The sequence below is a fragment of the Eptesicus fuscus genome, chromosome 14 (assembly GCF_027574615.1).
Source record: "Eptesicus fuscus isolate TK198812 chromosome 14, DD_ASM_mEF_20220401, whole genome shotgun sequence".
Taxonomy (NCBI): domain Eukaryota; kingdom Metazoa; phylum Chordata; class Mammalia; order Chiroptera; family Vespertilionidae; genus Eptesicus; species Eptesicus fuscus.
Genome location: NC_072486.1, coordinates 3,880,770 through 3,900,005, shown reverse-complemented (window position 1 = coordinate 3,900,005; position 19,236 = coordinate 3,880,770). Strand labels below are relative to the sequence as shown.

The 19,236-nt window shown below is 47.4% G+C and overlaps 1 protein-coding gene across 2 annotated transcripts in view; it reads right to left on the bottom strand.

The window, feature by feature from the left end:
* Window positions 1-19,236, bottom strand: part of IMMP2L (inner mitochondrial membrane peptidase subunit 2) — a 476,087-nt gene that overhangs the window by 124,766 nt on the left and 332,085 nt on the right. For both annotated transcript variants that reach the window (XM_054726449.1, XM_028154445.2), the window contains one exon: window positions 13,526-13,591. In XM_054726449.1, the coding sequence (XP_054582424.1) occupies window positions 13,526-13,591 (66 nt within the window). The remainder of the gene's footprint in view (window positions 1-13,525; window positions 13,592-19,236) is intronic.

Below are 19,236 nucleotides of genomic sequence, written 5' to 3'. Positions count from 1 at the left end.
CTTTAACGTGGAAACCAGGACCTACTTAAAGGCCCCTTTTCGGTGGAATGCATCTCTCAGAAGAGAGCTTTGGGCGTTTCTCATCTCCAGCATAAAGGAAACACTTCATCTTACCCAGTGTCCTACTGGGAGACACAGCCCATTCTCAGGGATACTCTATGATGACATATCGTGGCTGCACAATCCATCAGCCGAAGCCTCATGAGACAACGTGGCCGCACAGTCTTTGCTGTTCAGCATAATCTGCTTCTGAGTCTCCATTTATGTGCAGCTCCTGTGACTGTCTGCGAAAACCACGGGTGGTCTCACACGGCTCCTGGTTCTCTGCTGGTCTCCTGAACGAACAGCGCGGTGACCCTTTGGCTTAACACAAGCAAAAGAGATCTTTCCAGTTATGGTTGAGTAACGGGTGAACTTTTTACAATGACATGAGTGCATTAAAGCAGGGAGTTGATGCTTCATGTATGGGTTACAGCTCTATTTGGAGAAGGAAGCGGGATTCTGATTCCTGAGTGAGGAACCAGAGGTTGAAACTTGTGAATCATTTCACTAAGTCACAATTTGATTCTATTGACTGCATCTGTGCTCAGCAGGCTTAATTCAAACATCTTTCTGCTTTTAAAGTTCTCCCTCCAGGTCTTCCCCACGGAGAAGGTAAGATCCAGATCTTTAAATCTTTCTGTCGCAGAGCCCGTGCACAAAGGAACACGAAGGAAAATCAAGGGCGCATTCAATAATTGGACGCAAGTTGCTTAGGGTCCCAGTGTGGCAACAAAGTCTAATTTATTGGGGTTGTATTCCTCCTCCTTCACAGGATTATGAGTACATAATGATGAGTGCATCTTTGTTAAAACAGCATAGCTATCTTTCAGTAATGTTTTTTAAATCCTAACTTGGTTAAAAGACTTAAGAACAAGCTCAAAAATGCCACAACTGAACGTGAAGTGTGCTTCTCAGTCTGGTTTTGTGTACACAATCACCTGGTAATCAAATACTTTATTTAAAAAAACCCACAGTGGGTGGCTTTAGATTATGTTTGAGGCTTATATAACACATTCTATTTCCAAAGTACAAATTCACCATTTATCTTCATTCCTGAGTTACATTTCCTTCAAGAGCTAAGTTTCTCCCAACACATATTAACGTAATGTGGCAAGATCTCACAACTTTCCAATTGACTGGGAATCCTTTACATTCAAATGCTGGTCTTAGCTTGCAGAATAACCCATAAAACAACAACAACAGAAACCATGCAATAGCAGTGTCAAGATTTACAACCAATACACTGGAAGTGTTTTAAAAATTAATATTAAGCTGCGATGTTTGGCTTAATTAGCTTTCTTCTTCATTTGCAAAGCATGTATCTGTCTGTTTTTATGAGCTTAGTCTCCAGTCCCCTCTCCTACAAACCTGTTTAATTAAAGTTCAACAGCTCTGTACACTTTAGAGACACCAGCATGATTTTCCTCCCTTGAAATACATAATCCTTTCTTAGAATATGATCCTTCCGAATATACATTTAAAAGGCAATGGATGAGAAGTGATCTACCAGCAGAGGAACACTGACGGCCCAGGGCGTCCGCCGCTTGTATCCCGTTGGGAGACAAGAAAGCAATCCCCAAACCGGGAGCCTAAGACGCGCACGGGGCTCGGGCAGATTTATTTTCTCTGAAAATAAAATGACAGCCACGTAAAAGAACCAACAGGAAACAGAAAATCAAATAAATAGGCAGGAGGCTAGAAAACACTATAGAAGCACAGGACGGAGTGGGCTCTGCACGACTTCTGGGTGCCACTGCACACACCCAGCTCCCAAGGCGTGTGAGTGATCAGGGACACCAGCTATTTTGTTCAATGTTCCCACTTCATCCTCACCCATGGAAATAGCTACTCGTTAAATAATTACACGTCTATCTATATCAAAAAAGCCTAAGCCACCGTTAGGACTGAACGACCGGTCGACCGGTCACTATGATGCGCACTGATCACCAGGGGACAGATGCTCAACACAGGAGCTGTCCCTGGTGGTCAGGGTGCTCCCACAGCTAACCGCCCGCCTGCCGCAGTTGTGGTGCAGCGGCGAGGGAAAGAAGAGGGGAGGAGGCGGGGAACTGCACAATGGCAGGACACCGGCATCAGTATCTGTTCCTTCTGTGCCCCGCCCGGTGACTGTCGCCTCCTCTCCCAACCCTGCCAGGGCCTTCAGGTTCTGGGCTGGGACGGGGAACTGGGGTGGGTGGTGGTGGACACGGCCCCTTTCCCAGGTGGTGGACACGGCCCCTTGTCCTGTGCTCACTCTCTCCTAGTAGTTACCTCAGGGAGGGGGACAGCTTTTCATGTTCATCTTCCCTTGCCCCCTCCTGGCTGCACCCGTGCACACGCACAGCACTCACTGTGGGCTGGAGACACATTGTTCCAGGTTTCAGACTCCTCCATGTTTTCCTATGTCTGCTGTTTCCTCCTGGGCGGGGCAGGCGCTCCTTCATGCCCACCCCTTCAGCACCACCTGTCCTTCCCCTGGGCCTGGGGGATCAGTCAGGGCGTCTTCTCGGCATCCCCAGAGCTTTCGTGACCCTCCAGGTGCTGGTGGCCAACCTCCCATGCCCTGTTCCTCTCCCCGGGCCTGCAGGCCCTGATTGGCCCAGCCCTGATTGGCCCTGCTTGCCGGCCAGGCCTACAGACCCCACCTGTGCACGAATTTGTGCACCAGGCCTCTATTATGTATATAAGTTAGATAGAGAGATAGATACCATAAATATCCAAAATGATGACAAGAACTAAAGGGCAAATAGATGTAATGAATCCTCCCATAGGATTCATTTTTTACATGTAGGATTGAATCCTCCCATAGGATTCAACTTTTACATGTAGGATTTTAAAAATAATAATACAAAATCCATTCGGGCGTCAGCTAATGCATTTAATTTTGTGCTATCCCGACTCCACAGCTTTCTCCCCAACAAACAGACCTGACCATTGTGCAGGGACGTATCATGTGTATTTCTAGGCCCTTCCAATAATCAATTCCTGGAAAGAGAGTCACTAAGTTAACCCCTCGCCCCCACCGTTGTGCTCTGTTTGTGTGCTGAATATGCACATCGATGCAAGAGCCAAAATCAACTCACTTTTTCACCGGAAGAGCTCTAGAAGAGACTTTGCTAACGTGTATTTTTGTAGAAAATATGTGCTTCCTATCCCTGAGGGAGGGTTGCACATGCCCATTGCTGTCAGTCTTGGCCATCTGCCTTGTCTTGGCCAACGCCAGGTGAGGGGACATTATATGTGCTCCTTCCAAATCAAAGCTTTAAGGCCCACCCATGGTCCCACCAGGCTTGCTCCCCTTCTGCCCTGTGGCTATTACTCCCCCGTCAGCCCGAGGCCCGAGGGGGAAGGGATGGAGTGGAGGCTCCTGCAACCCCTGCACACCCACAGCAGAGTGGGGAGCACACCTCCAGGAGGTGTGGGGGCAGTTTGTTATCAGAGAAGGAGTGAGCCTGGCTGACTGAGGCAGGGCCATTGCAACTGTTCTGCAATAAACAGGCGATTCTCAGCCCGTTGCTGCGCAGGGACAGCCCAGCAGCATCTTTCTGCCGAGAGAGAGCAAAGGAAGCAGATGGCGAGGCTTGTGTTCCTCACCCCTGGCTTTCCTGAACCCTCAGCAACGGGCAGCACTGCCGCTCAGCCAGCTGGAGAGTGTGCGCTTTTTAAGACAAGGAGTCGGGGTTGATCCAATTGGTCTGAGTTGGACTATTTCCAGAACAAACAGAATCATTTCCCAGAGTGGTGTTCGGGAACGAAGTTTTATAAATATTGCACGGAGCTCTCTGCCGTCCTCACCTTGGACAGATCCGCGCTGAGCAATGCGTAGATCCACGAGGGGCTGCGCTAGGTCTGGGCTCCAGAAAGGAGCGCTGCCCTTGAGCCCGGACCCCAGAGAGGCTGCACCAGGGGCTCTGCACAGCCGGGCACCTGGAGGGTCACGAAAGCTCTGGGGATGCCAAGAAGATGCCCTGACTGATCCCCCAGGCCCAGGGGAAGGACAGGCGGTGCTGAAGGGGTGGGGATGAAGGAGCGCCTGCCCCGCCCGGGAGGAAACAGCAGACATAGGAAAGCATGGAGGAGTCTGAAACCTGGAACATTGTGTCTCCAGCCCACAGTGAGTGCTGTGCGCGTGCATGGGTGCAGCCAGGACGGGGCAAGGGAAGATGAACATGGAAAGCTGCCCCCTCCCCGAGGTAACTACTAGGAGAGAGTGAGCACAGGACAGCAGGAGCCCAGAGGGGCTAACCCCAGCCATAGGAGGTTTGAATCTTTGGTTCACACACACACATTTGTGTGCATGTGTATGTATATATCCATACATATAATACGCGTCTGTGTATAGTGTGTGTGTGTGTGTGTGTGTGTGTGTGTGTGTGTGTGTAAGAGAGAGAAAGGAAGAAGAGGAGGAGGAGGAGGAGGAGGGGAGAGGAGGAGGAAGAAGGGAAGGAGGGGAGGGAGGAGGAGAAAGAGAGGAAGTGGGGAAGTGGAGGAGGGAGAGGAGAAGGAGGAGGGGGAATAACGGGCGGGGAGGGGGGACAGAGGGGAAGCCAGATATTCTTTCCTGAGGGTAAAACCCTACAATACTAAAGGGAATATAGTGGGAAATCTCCCTCACACTCCTGACCCTCAAGCCCTCTCACTCCCTCTCTAAGGGCACAGGACACCCCCTTACTCCTTACTCAGCACTTCTACCAGCTCAGATGGCAGAGTGTGGGAGAGAAGGCCTAGAAATGACTGGGGTGGGACAGGTGGTGGGTGGCCACGATCTGAGAGCAGGCTCCTATACAAGGGTGTGTGTATATGTGTGTGTGTGGGTGTGTGTGTTTGCGCGTGCGTGCACATCCACCCTTTTCCTCTGTGTTGCTCCCGAGTGTTGATTCTATGAACGCACCACCTGTCCTTAACTACACTGAGCACCTTAGAGGGTTCTGGTCTGGCTGCTGCACACAATGCTGCCAGGAGCCCCTAACCCCGGCATTCCTCCCAGCAGGTACATTCCCGGAAACGGAGCGCTGAGTGGGAGCCAGCCAAGCACAAGCACAGGGAACAGGACTGAAGGAAGCGCCTCCGGTGCCGGCCCCCTGAGGGGCACAGGCACACACAGCCAGGACCCAGCAGCTCCCTGTGGCCCAGGGACCCGGTGCCCCTGAGGGTGAGGCGCCCGCAGAGTGATGTTCTCTACGAGTCCTCCCTGGCTCAGTGCAGTGGCATTTTCATCCAGCTGCTGGGAATGTGGAAAGCGAAACTTTCCTGTAAGTTTCATTATCACATTCTCCTTGATTTCCTCCACTTTATTGCTAAGGATGTCGCAAGTTTTAATTTTGAAAGAAAGCATTCGTTTTGGGAAGTCCTGTGAGATTCTCAGAGCTCAGGAACATTATCAAATCAGGAGTCATTCCAATTTCCACCACGCGGAAAGCATTTTCCTGATTTTAATGATAGTTGGGTTAGATTTACAATCAGGTTTGATTTACATAATCCCCCAAAGACAGCCCCAGAAATCCATTACAGGTCACCTTACTTTCCCATACAGATGCTAAACCCGAATCCACTCCTTCATTTCCTCGTCCATTATCCAATTCCAGACTTTTGTGAAACTGACTGCTTATGAGGCTTTCATCTCAAATAGAAAATCTTTCAGCTGGGTTTTCTCTCCTGCGAACCTCCATTCCACTATGTATTACTTGCTCCTCTTCGTGTTATAGGAAAAGATTAAACAGTCATTTACGCTCTGATGTATGTAAAACTGAAATCCAGACTCCAGAAGTGTTCCCGGGAAATATCGACGCACCCAGAGGGGCACCCGGAGGGCCCCTGTTACCTCTGCCGCTCCGGCTCCGGCTGCACAGCACAGCCCTCATCTCACAGCTCAGGGGCAGAATTTATCTGTGTAATAAGCAGAGCCATCTCCTCGGTTCCCAGGTGTCCAGTTGCAGAAGCCTGAAGCTAATGACCTGCTGCTACTCACCACACCCCAAGTACACAACTTCCATCCCACAAAACACAACCTCCACACCCCAATACACAGCTTCCATCCCACAAAACACAACCTCCACACCCCAATACACAGCTTCCATCCCACAAAACACAACCTCCACACCCCAATACACAGCTTCCGTTACACAAAACACAACCTCCACACCCCAAGTACACAACTTCCATCCCACAAAACACAACCTCCACACCCCAATACACAACTTCCATCCCACAAAACACAACCTCCACACCCCAATACACAGCTTCCATCCCACAAAACACAACCTCCACACCCCAATACACAGCTTCCATTACACAAAACACAACCTCCACACCCCAAGTACACAACTTCCATCCCACAAAACACAACCTCCACACCCCAATACACAGCTTCCATCCCACAAAACACAACCTCCACACCCCAATACACAGCTTCCATCCCACAAAACACAACCTCCACACCCCAATACACAGCTTCCATCCCACAAAACACAACCTCCACACCCCAATACACAGCTTCCGTTACACAAAACACAACCTCCACACCCCAATACACAGCTTCCATCACACAAAACACAACCTCCACACCCCAATACACAACCTCCATCACACAGTTTCCTCTTTTGAAAGAAAGTAACAACTGTCAGCCCTTACTAATGAAAAATATTAATTATTTCATTCAAATTCTCATCTGAATCACAACTACAAGGATGATCAATCTCAGAATCTTATTAGTTCTGCTAGCATAAACCATTTAGAAGCTCATTGTGCAGGGAGAAAACACTAGGATGACAGGGGTGTTTTTTTTAATGAACAATTTACAATGAATATTGTTGTCAACAAACATTTTCCAATGTTGCAAAACTGCAAACACAGACTTCAGTGTCAAAATCAACCTTTTAAATATGGGAATAATTGCTGCGGGTGCCTAAGATACTAATATGTACATAGGTATCTGTCAGAATAGGTTAGATTACATTTGAATACTTTCCATGACAAAAGGAAGTGAGCAACTAAATTACTTTAGGAAAATACATATCCCCTATAGACTATTAGCTCCTTCTTCTCTGTACTACTGGTCTGGTCCAACACAAGCAGAGGGAGCTACAAAAATTCAGCCACAAGATAACTGGCGGTCTGATGCCTGGTTGCTAAGCGGAGCTCAAGTAGCATGGGGTGGCATTCTGAGTTTCCCCAAGTGCAGGGCTATTCCTTTTGCATTAAGGAGAAACCATCGGGGCATAAATATTTGTTTATGGAATTTATTCTGCTCTTCATGGGCATTGCGGGGGCTCCCCGGTGCGCACGTGCCGCAGAGGTAATAGCTCTTCCCCGTCTGCTCAAGACGAATGTCTTCACTGTCCACAGGCCCCCACGTGGCTTCTAGCTGCTCAGCCAAGATCTCACTTAGGGCAACAGCTCGGTACTGCCCTCCCCGCTGCCCTCTGCTTCAGCCGCCACATCAGCAGAGAGTCCTCGGCGCTGAGGCTACGTCTTCTCTTCCCTGTAAACTGCTGGCCCGGAGGAGAAGTGAGTTTTGTAGTTCCGACTCCCAAGTTAAGGGAAGAAAAGTAGGTAACATAGACCGAGGACTGGCAAACCGTGGGCCGTGAGCCAAATATAGTATGAACACTGACCTGTGTTTTCTAAATAAAGTTGGATGGGAACATGCATTTACCAGCTGCTTTCATCTGACCTGAGTACTCTTGACGGAGACAGAGCGACCCGCAAAGCCATGCTGTGTGTTATCAGCTGCCGCAGGCCACAGAGGGACCAGCATCAGAAAGCACCACGCGAGGAGCATCTCGCTTCGGGTAAGTGTGCGGGAGGAAGCAGCCAGGACCCCAAAGACACGACAAGACACGGGGGCCCGCCTGGGGGCACACGCATGCAGGTTTTAAGAGAGAATAAGCAAAGAGCTTCCATGCACATATGCATAACCCATGGACACAGGCAACAGTGCGGTGAAGGCCGGGGAGGGGGCGGGAACTGGGCAGAGGGGCCAGTGGGGGGAAAATGGGAGACATCTGTGATACTCTCGATAATAAAGTTTAAAATTTTTTAAATAAAAACATTAAGTAAAAAGTGTTTTCCTCCCAACTTTAGGGTTCATAAAATATGACCTATGTCTTAACTGAGCAGTATAACCAAATTGTTTCAACGAGAACCAAAACAATCGATACTCTAAAGCGGGCAAGGCATCCTGCTAAGCGCTCGGCTGGCTCTGTGCTAACCACGGTATATCCATTATTTCACGTAGGAAATTAGCACTACACTAGACGTTGATGGTGTGCTAAAGTTTACAAGCGATGGTACATATATTATTTTTTTTCTAAGTTTGTCTTTAAAAGAACCCTGACAATAGAGAAATTGGAAAAGAAAAAAAAACTCAGCACTCAACAACTTGCCAAGATCGCACAGCGTGTGAAGACCAGAGCAGAGACCGGACCTCCGATCACCTTGCTCCCAGGGTAACACTCGATCATGCCCTTTTCCTTCGCCATCTGAAAACAGCCATCCAACAAATTTATACAACTCTAAAAGCATCCACAGCTAATTACATCAATGCTTTAAACACACCTGCTCCCTGCAAGAAATTCTCACTCCAAACATTTTAAAAGAGAAACTGTGGTCAATTTTAAGTTTAAACAAGGTCACCTGAAATCGCACAGAAATAGAAGCGCTATCTGCTCCTTAATTATTTAGTAATTATTCAGGTTAGAAAGATTCTTGAATCTTCCTAACATGCTTTTTGAGTTTAGTTAAAACGGTATTTTAAGACAACCTTTTCAGCTTCCTACCGCGATAATTATACTTATGTCTTTTCAAAATATTTGACAGATGTGCATGACTGTGAGCAGGGAAAAAAAATCAAAATCAATATTTAGTTCCAAGGAGCATCGAAAGTTAGCATTTCTCATACTTTTACTTGGAGTTCACAACTTCAGTAAGTCATGTGACTCAGACATGTGATGAAGGCAGCAGCCAAAAATACCACGACACCAGCCGCCCCACGCGTGGCGCGCCTGCTGGGAATGGACCCCAGGAGCTCAGCACGTGGTCTGCCGGGGCTGTGGCTCACACTGAACTTAAGAGTTTAGCCCCAAAGCCAGCCAGGAAGACAGAAAAGGAGCTTCATCGAAGTTACAAACAATACTGCCTTTCATTTACTTATTTTTTTAAAATGTTCCTATTGATTTCAGAGATAGGAAGGGAGAGGGAGAGGAAGAGAGAGAGAGAAACATCAATGATGAGAGAGAATCATCAATCTGCTGCCTCCTACTGGAAATCGAGCCTGCAACCCATGCATGTGCCCTGACCAGGAATCAAAGCGTAACCTCCTGGTTCATGGGTCAAGGCTCAAGCACTGAGCCACGCCGGTGGGACAGAATGACCCTTTTTGGAGAGAAGCAAGGAGGCGTGGACCAGAGAGCCCTGCTGGGCCCCCCCACAGAGTGTTTTCCTAATGAAGCTAAGCCAATGGCTTTCCTACCTGAAGCGCCCCAGTTGTTTCGGCCCATGGACTGCCTAGAGAGGACATGAGGGTTCTAACACTTCCTTGCAGATATAGTGAGTTTAACATGAAAACATTACAGACCGGGGACATGGTTTTAACATTCCTTCTCACGCTCCTGCCTTTCGTTTCCTGTAGATGGTTCTGTCTGGGTATCCTCGCCACCCGACAGTGCCTCCCTGTACCTTTGTGCATGTTTCTTTGGGGCTGTTACTGTTTCGGTACTAACTAAGCAATCCTGGACGGGCCATATTTCCAAACCCCTGCCTAGTGGACCAGTTAGCAATACCTGCATGACTTCCACATTGGGAAACATCAGTCCTTACAGCTACATCTCAAGTATGTGGTACTTTTTTCTTTGTGGAATATTCAAAGAAAAAACTGCCATTCGGTAAATCTGTTTCAATCCTCTCGGTCTCCTATGATGACACACCCGTTAGAAGGGCCCCTCAGTGGCACCCTGGGGCCCTCTCCTTTTCACGTCAGATGCCAGGACTGTGTGATTGTCCACACGGAGCCACGCTGTCCTGGTTAAGGGGAGGCTGTGGATTTTCTTCTCATCTCAAATGTCAACCCGGAAGTTCTCCCCACCGCAACCCTCCCCCCGCTCAGGTGGACCAGATGTTTCTCTACCTGAGCCCCAGGCGCTGCTGGCTCACCCACCGTGGCTGTGCTGTTCCATTAATTGGTCACCTTTCCTGTTTCTCCACCGGACTGTAAGCTTCAAAGACAAGAACTATCTACAGCTTGCCATGCGTATAATCCCGGACCCAGCACAGTGGCCTAGTACATAGTACACACTCAATAAATAATGATTACATCACGGGAACGACTAATAATGCTATCTGATATTTACTGAAAACATACTTATAGGCTAGGCACTATGCTAACCAAATTATACCCGTTACCTCGTGGAACTCTCAAGAAAACTCTGTGGAGCACGTGCTATTATAATTTCCATTTTCCAAGTGAGGAAAACTAGGCTGAGAGGATGAAGTAATGTGGTAAAGTGACATTCCACGTGGCAGAGCTGGGATCCGCATCAGGGCAGTCTGGATTCATGGTCGGTGCTCATGACCTGACGACCACACCGCATGAGTGAGTGATGATGTGCATGAATGGATAAATATGGAAGAGTCGTGTATCTAAAGGGGAATCCCATTCATTAGACAGGTAGACTGAGGTAGAAACTGAAACAAAAGAAACCGCTGCTGGGGGGTGAGGGTGGGGGGGCGCGGGAGACGCACACTAACAGGCCTCACCATTATTGGAAAGAGCAGTTCCATCTACATGGCCCGGTGGCCCCAGCACCGGCCGCATCTCCGAGTGACCGCGCGTCTCTGTGGGGGCAGAGCCTCTGGAAACCTCCCCACATCACCCCTTTCTTATAGGAATAATTTGGACTTTAAAAAACAGAGATTAACATTTATTTCTGCATATAAATTTAGGGTGACTATCTCTCTGATGTTTAGTAAGAAATACCTATTGCTAAGACAGACCGTTTTTATTAGCAATTCCATTTTTATTCACTGCTATGGCAGTAGTAATGACCTGTGACTACATAAAAGAAGTATTTCCAAAAAGGCCTGGGTTCCCTGCCCATCTGTAATTATTTAGTAAGAAATAACGATCGTTCTTTAGCAAGGAGAAGCTAAGGATGCCCAGACGATATTAATCATTTCTCTGATCGACAGCACAGGGCAATGGGTGCTTTTTCACAACAGCCTCTCAGTTCGTGTAACTCTGACTGTGGGACCCGCTCCGGGCGCTTTGTGCCACTGCCCCAGCCCTTACTAATGACAGCACGGCCAGGCCTCACATACTCAGCAGGACGGCGCCATGCAACGTGCCTCGGAAAAACGCAGGGTTCGGACTAAACCAGGCTGAAGGGCCTCGGGGGTTCCTGCCAACCTCCCCCAAGTTCCCGCCGGCCAAGGCCAGCGCGTGACCATCCACAGGTCCTCTGGAGCCATCACCGCCTGGCGCCCATCGGCGTCCATGGTCTAGAACGTTCTCTGCACCAATCTTTTTCAAGGCCCTGGACACACATTTGCATGCTGTCTCCCCTCTAGGGCAGCATACACTCCTAGCTCCTGCCCTGCCCGAACGCCTCCCGTCAGTCACGGTCTCCAAACGCGGCCCCAGACACCCCAGGCTCTGGACTCGCAGCCACTGCAGCGGCCGTGGCAGAGGCTACTCAACAAGCATCGCCTTAGTCATATTGGGAAAACTCAATTTGGCTCTGTTTTTCTTCACATAAAGCTTCATCATCTGCCGGAACATAATGTGATCCAAATATCTGTGATTGGCTAATATTGATTTCTGTATCTTCAATAGCACATTTAAAACCAACAGCTTTAAAAGGTTTAATTTCTAGTGATTCAATGGATTGTTTTCTGCTAATACAAGGAAGTGATTTTTAATAAATTACGGTGTTTGACATTTTATAAGATAGTCGCTAGACTTGAAGGACCCTCACTTAACCCGTCCCCACGGAGAGGAGCCGCCTGATGCTCTGCCTGAGCCCCTGGCAATGTCCACACCGGTGAGGGGAGGTCCTTCCCGCAAGACGATGCCTGTGCTCCCCCGAACAGGAGGCCACGGGAAGAGATTTATAAAGGGGGTCACGTTTCCCTGGTGGGTGACCCTTCGCAGCAGGCTGACCTGGCCGTCCCAGGTCTGTGGACCGTTCAGATCAGCCCTCTCCGCCCCCAAACGTGTCCTCTTTTGGGCGATGTATTACGGGGTTCCCCTGCAAAGGCGATCCCCTGTCTTCACTAAGGTCGCCAAGGACACGGGAGCCCAGAGTGAGAGGGGGCAGGGCCTGGCCTTCTGTCTGACCGCCTGGCACACCCATGAGGCAGAAATGCAGGCGGCCCAGCCACAAGTACCGACGCCTCCGAAATGCCCATGGCACGCCTCTCACATTGAGGGAGCATGTGGGACTGTGTCTGCTTTCCTACAACAGTGCTTCTCTACAGGAGTCATGACGGATTTATAAGAAAAGAGCAAATAACCATGAAAAATATTTTGGTGGAACTAATGCGTCCGTGTAAATATCTCTTTCATTGGCTTTTTTCTTTCTTTTTTTTTTTTTTTTTCTTTTCTTTCTCCAATCTTTATTCTGGCTAACGTTTTTTTAAATTGCATGTATTGGGATGCATTGGTTATTGCTGTGGGTGCTATAGATAAGCACACACAGGTGGGCTCTGCTCCCAAACCCACCGACGATCATTTCAGTGAGGCTCCCTCGCCTGTGCAGTCACCAACACAGACGCTTAGGACGCGGCTTTTTGAAGACAGGATCACAACACTTTCCGAATAGGGTTTCCTGAGCGTTCGGACGCCCACACTGTGACACCGTGTACACCTGGCTACACTTTATTTAAAGTAAGAACCAAATGCGATGTGTCACCCCACATCAACTTCCTTGTTGAACTCTCAAACGTTGCTCTGCATTTAGCAGCATGTAGAAGAAATAAGACCTTACTACACATCGTCACCGCACCTGATGGAGAGCTATCTGCTAAAGCTCCTTTTTTGTGAGTGATTCAGAACTTGTTTCCTATTTTTTCCCGTGTCCTCCCTATCTCCACTATAACAAAAGCTCCCCCTTAGTCTCTGTGTTTGCTTCTAAAATAATAAAATGTTCTTAAATGTTTCTAAAATGAACCTTGACATCATCATCTAAAACAATCATGATGATTTTAATATCTTAACAACAATGATCTCATAATCATTTTAGAAAACACGGCTAATGTTAGTTTCATGACTGTGTATTTCTCCCATGCCTCCCGGTTAAAGGATAGTAATATGACCAGTACGTTTGTGTCTGTCTTACATCCCGAAATGGTTGAATGGGCCACCTCATCTGGAATGTCTCCAAAGCTTTGGTCTTCTTTGACATGTACTTCCCATGTAATGTGGTTTCACACTCCACAAAAATGTAGCTATTTATAACGTTAACTCAGACCAATAGTTTTAAGTACTTACTTTATAATATCTCCTTCAAGGGCAATCACTCTCTTGATGATCTTCTGTCCTGGGTTTTTAGGGGACCTAAAATAAGATAAGGTTATACAATCAGTTATGGCTCTGCTGTTTTAAGAACAACAAGAAGAAATTCGACCACGACATAGGCTACGTTAAAGGCATTACAGAATCCTGAATCATGAATCCATGACCTTGATCCTACTTAGGTCCCAAGTGAGACTGAGTGACTGTCTAAGTGATTCTCTGGAGGGGAAATCATGCTGAAATTTCACCAAAATTAAAAGAAAAGAGGGATAAAGCATTTCATTACGAAAGCTAAGTTTCTGAAGGAAAGGGGACTCATGCATAAAAAAATATGATCAGACATTTCTGTATTTAAATTTCTTCATTCCATTTAAAATTAACAGAGGAGTCTGATTTAAATCCTCAAGAAAACACGGAGGATGGGAGGTATTTTTCGAGAAAAATAAGGAATTAGGAAATTCTCTTAAACTATATTTAGGTTTAGGCACTTAAAGATTATGTCATTCAGAGTGCTAAAACAAGGCTACTGACAGTTCAAAGAAATGGCTAGGTTCTGATATGCTTAACACAGACATCATTTATTCAAGCTGTGACCAATAGCTTATGGTAAATAATTACTTGAAGTAACAGCCTTTATCGAAATGAACACCCCTCCCTCTTTTCCTGCCTCCTTCCCTCTCTCCCCTCCCCTTCACTCTGTCTATGGTCTCTCTCATTCTGGGGGAAGCTGTGCCCAGCAGCCCTTCCCAGGGGCATAAGTGAGGTCTGCCAACGAAGGGACTGGGAGGTACCTCCCTCAGCCCCAGTCAAATCCTCAGGGTGCAGCTCTGGCTATAGCCTCACTGCCACCTGATGAGAGACCCTGAGCCAGGCACCCCACCCGCTCCGCTGGGTCTTGCTTTCTGATCCTGAGAAAATGTGTGAGCCCCATAGGCGTGGCTCCGTGGTTGAGTGTCGACCTATGAACCAGGAAGTCAGGGTTTGATTCCCGGTCCTGGCACATGCCCGGGTTGCAGGCTTGATCCCTAGTAGGGGGCATACAGGAGGCAACCAATCAATGATTCTCTCTCATCACTGATGTTTCTATCTCTCTCTCTCTCTCCCTCTCCCTTCCTCTCTGAAATCAATAAAAATTTATTTAAAAATATTTATAATATGTGAGATAAGGTTTGTTTTAAGCTGCTAGAGGTTGGCGGGATCATTTGTTACATGGCAATGGGTAACCCAATCTTAATACCGCCCATTTCCTACCGATAAGACTTAAGGACTCTTGACTGAATGGGCCTGTTTCATGTAAATGATCATTTAATATGCATTTGAAAATCAGGCATAGATAAAAATATTTTCAGCCCAGCCAGTGTGGCTCTGTGGTTGAGCATCTGCCCATGAACCAAGAAGTTGCCAGTGGTTCGATTCCTGGTCAGGGCACATGCATGGGTTTCAGGCTTGATCCCCAGTGTGGGACGTGGAGGAGGCAGCTCATCAATGTTTCTATCTCTCTGTCCCTCTCCCTTCATGTCACTAAAAAAAAAAAAATCAATAAAAACATATTTTTAAAAATATTTTCAGTTCAAGTATCATTTGAATTGAATTAAATATTTTTTTTTCAAAAACTAAAAAGATTAAATATATTCAAACTGTAATACTTCCTCAAAAGAAACAGGAAGTGTCAATAAGAGTAATGTTTTACGTTATATCTTTCGGAGAAAATGAAGTCGCCTCAACCATTTGCATCGACTTGTGACGATTAGTCTCACAATTTGTCACTACATTTATTTTTCACTTTAAAAGCAAATTTGATCAGAGTGTTGGACTGAACTATCCTCTTCACTAAATTGACTACACATCATATTCCTATACATTTAACGTCACTTATGTACAGCTAGAGTGAGGGCACACCCAGGATGATAGAATTCATCTCCTCTGAACTGGGCTATTTTTAGAAAGTTCCCCTCTCCTGTGTCTCTGTAGATAACCAGAAACCTGGGATATTCAACCTCAGTGATCACCAAAAAAAATCATATGAAAACAATGGAGTACCATTTTCCTATTATATTGACAAAGAAATAATAATAATACAGTTTGTTGTTGAGGGTTTAGGGATGTGGCTAATATGAATATAAAGTGTGTGGTGCCTAAATGCCTTTCTGTAAATATGTCAAGATTTTATATTCTTCTTAACATAACAATTACACTTTTTGAAATTTATCCAAATGAAATGATTATGAACTTATACATAATTTCACCTACTTGGATGTCATCTGTTTTAAAAAAATAAAATAATTCAACAAGAATAGCTTGGTTAACTAAATTATAGTCCATCCACATAATATTTCCAAGTCATTAAAAATGATGTTATAAAAAATGTTAATGATGTGGAAAAATCAACCGAATATATAGATGGAAAAATGCAAGTGAGATTATATGATTTGTACCACGACTTCACCTCTGTCATTAGAGAGAATGTACGTGCAGTTGCACTGGGAAAAATCAGGAAGGTTCTAGAACAAAAGGAAGGGGGGGTCTTAGAAGGGGCTGCCTGCGTTTGGATTCAGTCCTGGGAAGCCCCTTAGCGGGTGACAACTGTTGGTGTCATGTGACATTACCTGAGAAGAAACCTCCCAGGGAGGGGTGAGATCTGAACTAATGACCAAGTTCCCCCACCGAATGCTAGCGCCATATTGATGTTCATGAAACCACAGGAAAAGCAAGCCTTATTGGCATAAAACAATATTCTATGCCAACAGTCTTTAAGCTTTTGAGATACTTGAAAACTAGTTTAGATTTCTAAATAAATTTATATTTTAAGATCACAAAGAAGCAAAATAGAATATGCAAAGTGAGCTATCTATATAATTAAAGTCTTATGAATTACTACTTAGATATATCTATAAATTTTAATGTAATATTAAACTCGAATCTAATCAAATGATTCAAAATGAAAAGACGCTATTACTAACATTAATCCCATTACTGCTCAAAAATCGGTATTTTAATCATTAGGCTGCTGGATGCGGTACTTTGAAATCCGTAGAAGTGACATGGAAATTGTTGCAGATTTACATTGGGAAAGTCCCGGCCACTTGCAGATCTCCCAGGACATGAAGAATAACAAGTGAAGGATTTCGCCTTACTATAGGGACATAGCGTACCCCTGCCCGGTAATACCAACATTAGCATTTCCATTTATCATCTTAGTGTTTCCGGAGTGAGCATTGTTTCGCAGTATTTATTTCTGGAGCCTGAGCTTTAACTGTTCTGTTTCCTGCCTGTGATTTAATTAGGCGCGAGCTCTAGGAGGCTTGGAGAGAGGCCTGGGGTGGCCTCCGCACGGCAGGACTCCGTTTGATTTGGCAGAATTTGTCTCAAACGAGCATGGTTGTGGGGAGGGAACAGTCCAGCATAGGTGTAAGATTTATGATACTTAATGTTCTTTTTAAAAAATATATTTTTATTGATCTGAGAGGAAGGGAGAGGGAGAGAGATGCAAACATCAACAATGAGAGAGAATCATGGACCAGCTGCCTCCTGCACGCCCTCTATGGGGGACCGAGCCCAAAACCCAGGCACGTGTCTGACCTGGAATTGAACTGTGATCTCCTGTTTCATAGGTAGACTCTCAACCGCTGAGCCACACCAGCCAGGCAGTATTCTCCTTAAATTTCACTCCCTTCCTTGATGGAAATGTTGCCATTTTTACCCTGTGACAGGCCCAATAGTCATGTCTTTGATCTCACCCATCTCTCTAGGTGAAATTCCACATGGAAACCACAATTTCTCTAAAGTGCTCCATCTCCACTGAACACTGACAGTGGAGGTTAGAAGTGCAATACTGCTCTAACCCATTGAGCTGACTAGATTGGAAAGCACAGAACCTGCGTTTTGCGGGAGAGTTCTTAGGCCCAACAACTACACACAATTGGCTCCTTGAAAATGTCAACTTGATGCCCTCAATAGTTGACCGAATAGTCTTTGAACATTCTCTTCAGAAAAACACACACAAAAAAACCATGAGGCTGGGTGTGCCACGCCAGCACAGCCAAGGGTGACCCTGAGAGGGGGCGGCTGAAAGTCTTAAGAAAAGACAGACAAGAGAATGAAGGCTGGGTCTCGGTGGGACGCCGCTTCCTGAGAGACAGCGCCAGCGCCCACAAGCCGTGTCTTTATTTTATAGCTGATGCCACGAGGCACAGTGAGGGTGTGGTCAAGATGTTTACAACATTCTCGCGGGCTTCAATCCCACTCAACTACATGCACCTGATCAAGCCTACATTCCTCAGGCACGTGGGGCCACGTGTTTGGACCATAGGGTCAAGCTGACAGCTATAGCTGTTGGCTATGATTGTGCTGGGAGGGCCCTGCCCTCCAAGCTGGGACTTGCACGTGGCCACGAGAGGCCTGTGCCCTCTCATCAGTCCCAGGCTTGGACCTGTCCAAACGCTGTAGCCGCGCCCCACAGCTGGGGATTTGCAATCCACCTGCCACAGCTCCCCTGTGAGAGCGGCGTGTCGCCTGCTCAGCTTGAGCGCCACGTCCATAGCGCAGCGGCTAAGTCATCGGAAACCTTTCCCACGCTTTTCATCCTCTGCCGTTCATACTGCAACACATGCTGCCATGATCGTTGATCAACGCTTTCAACTAAAAACACGAAGAAGAAATGACATGTCTGACTCCTGTTCTCCAAGGGACCCGCCTATCTCTAGGTCTCCCCACAGGCCCTTCCTCCCCCAGTTCATGGCATCACCGCGGGGCGCGGACACTACGTCTGGTGAGCGAGAAGGGCTCGCAGTTAGGCAGGGTTGGGATGAACGCCTTCTAGTGAAAGGAGATGAGTTGAGAATGGCCAAGCGAACGGGGGAGGAGCCAAAAAGAATGATGAGGTCGGCAGGGGACTTGGGGGGCAGCAGCAGGAAGATGGGGGGACTGTGCCCAGGGACTGACAGAAGTTACCTGAGTCGGGTAAAGCAAGCCACAGAGGGACAGAGCCCGGCCTAGAGGGAGGCGCCATGGATTCACCAGGAGCGCAGAACCGGGGGCTCCGCCTGGAGACCAGCCCCTCACAGGTGCTGAATGTGAGTTCTGCTGGTCCCTCAGAGCCTGAGGCAGAGAAAGCTGGGGATGCCGCTGTACCTCACACCCCTGGGGCTGCCCTTTCCCTGTTAGGTTGTCCGGGGAAAGTCTTATTCTTCGCAGGAAGATTCCGAGGCCAACTATTCCCAGCCACAGGGTTAGCGAACCCCAGAGAAACCCCCCCTCAGGTCCCAGCCTGTCTCCACCTGGGCGCAGCCTCTCCCCAGGCTGAGCCTGACCTGCCTGTGTGCAGCTGGCTGGACAGTCTGCAGTAGCTGTAAGGCATAGTCAGGTATGTCTTTTCCATAAAACGTTAGTGTGGTGAGGGTCCCGTGTGCCTGGCCATGTCGCCTTCCTATCATCATTCCTAGTACACACACTTTTTCTTCGCCCTTACAATTTCATTCCAAGTCATCAGGAACCCACTGAAGGAGGCACATGGCATCTGCCCATGTGGGTCGCCCCTCACGGGAAGTCACCCTGATGCTGGTGGGAAGACGGTGATGAGTGAGAAGGCGCCTGGGTCACGAGCACCCCTCTTCTCACTCTGCACGCACCCTGAGGGATGCTAATCTCCGCAGCCCTTAGGCCAGGCTCGGTCCATTTCACCGGCTGAG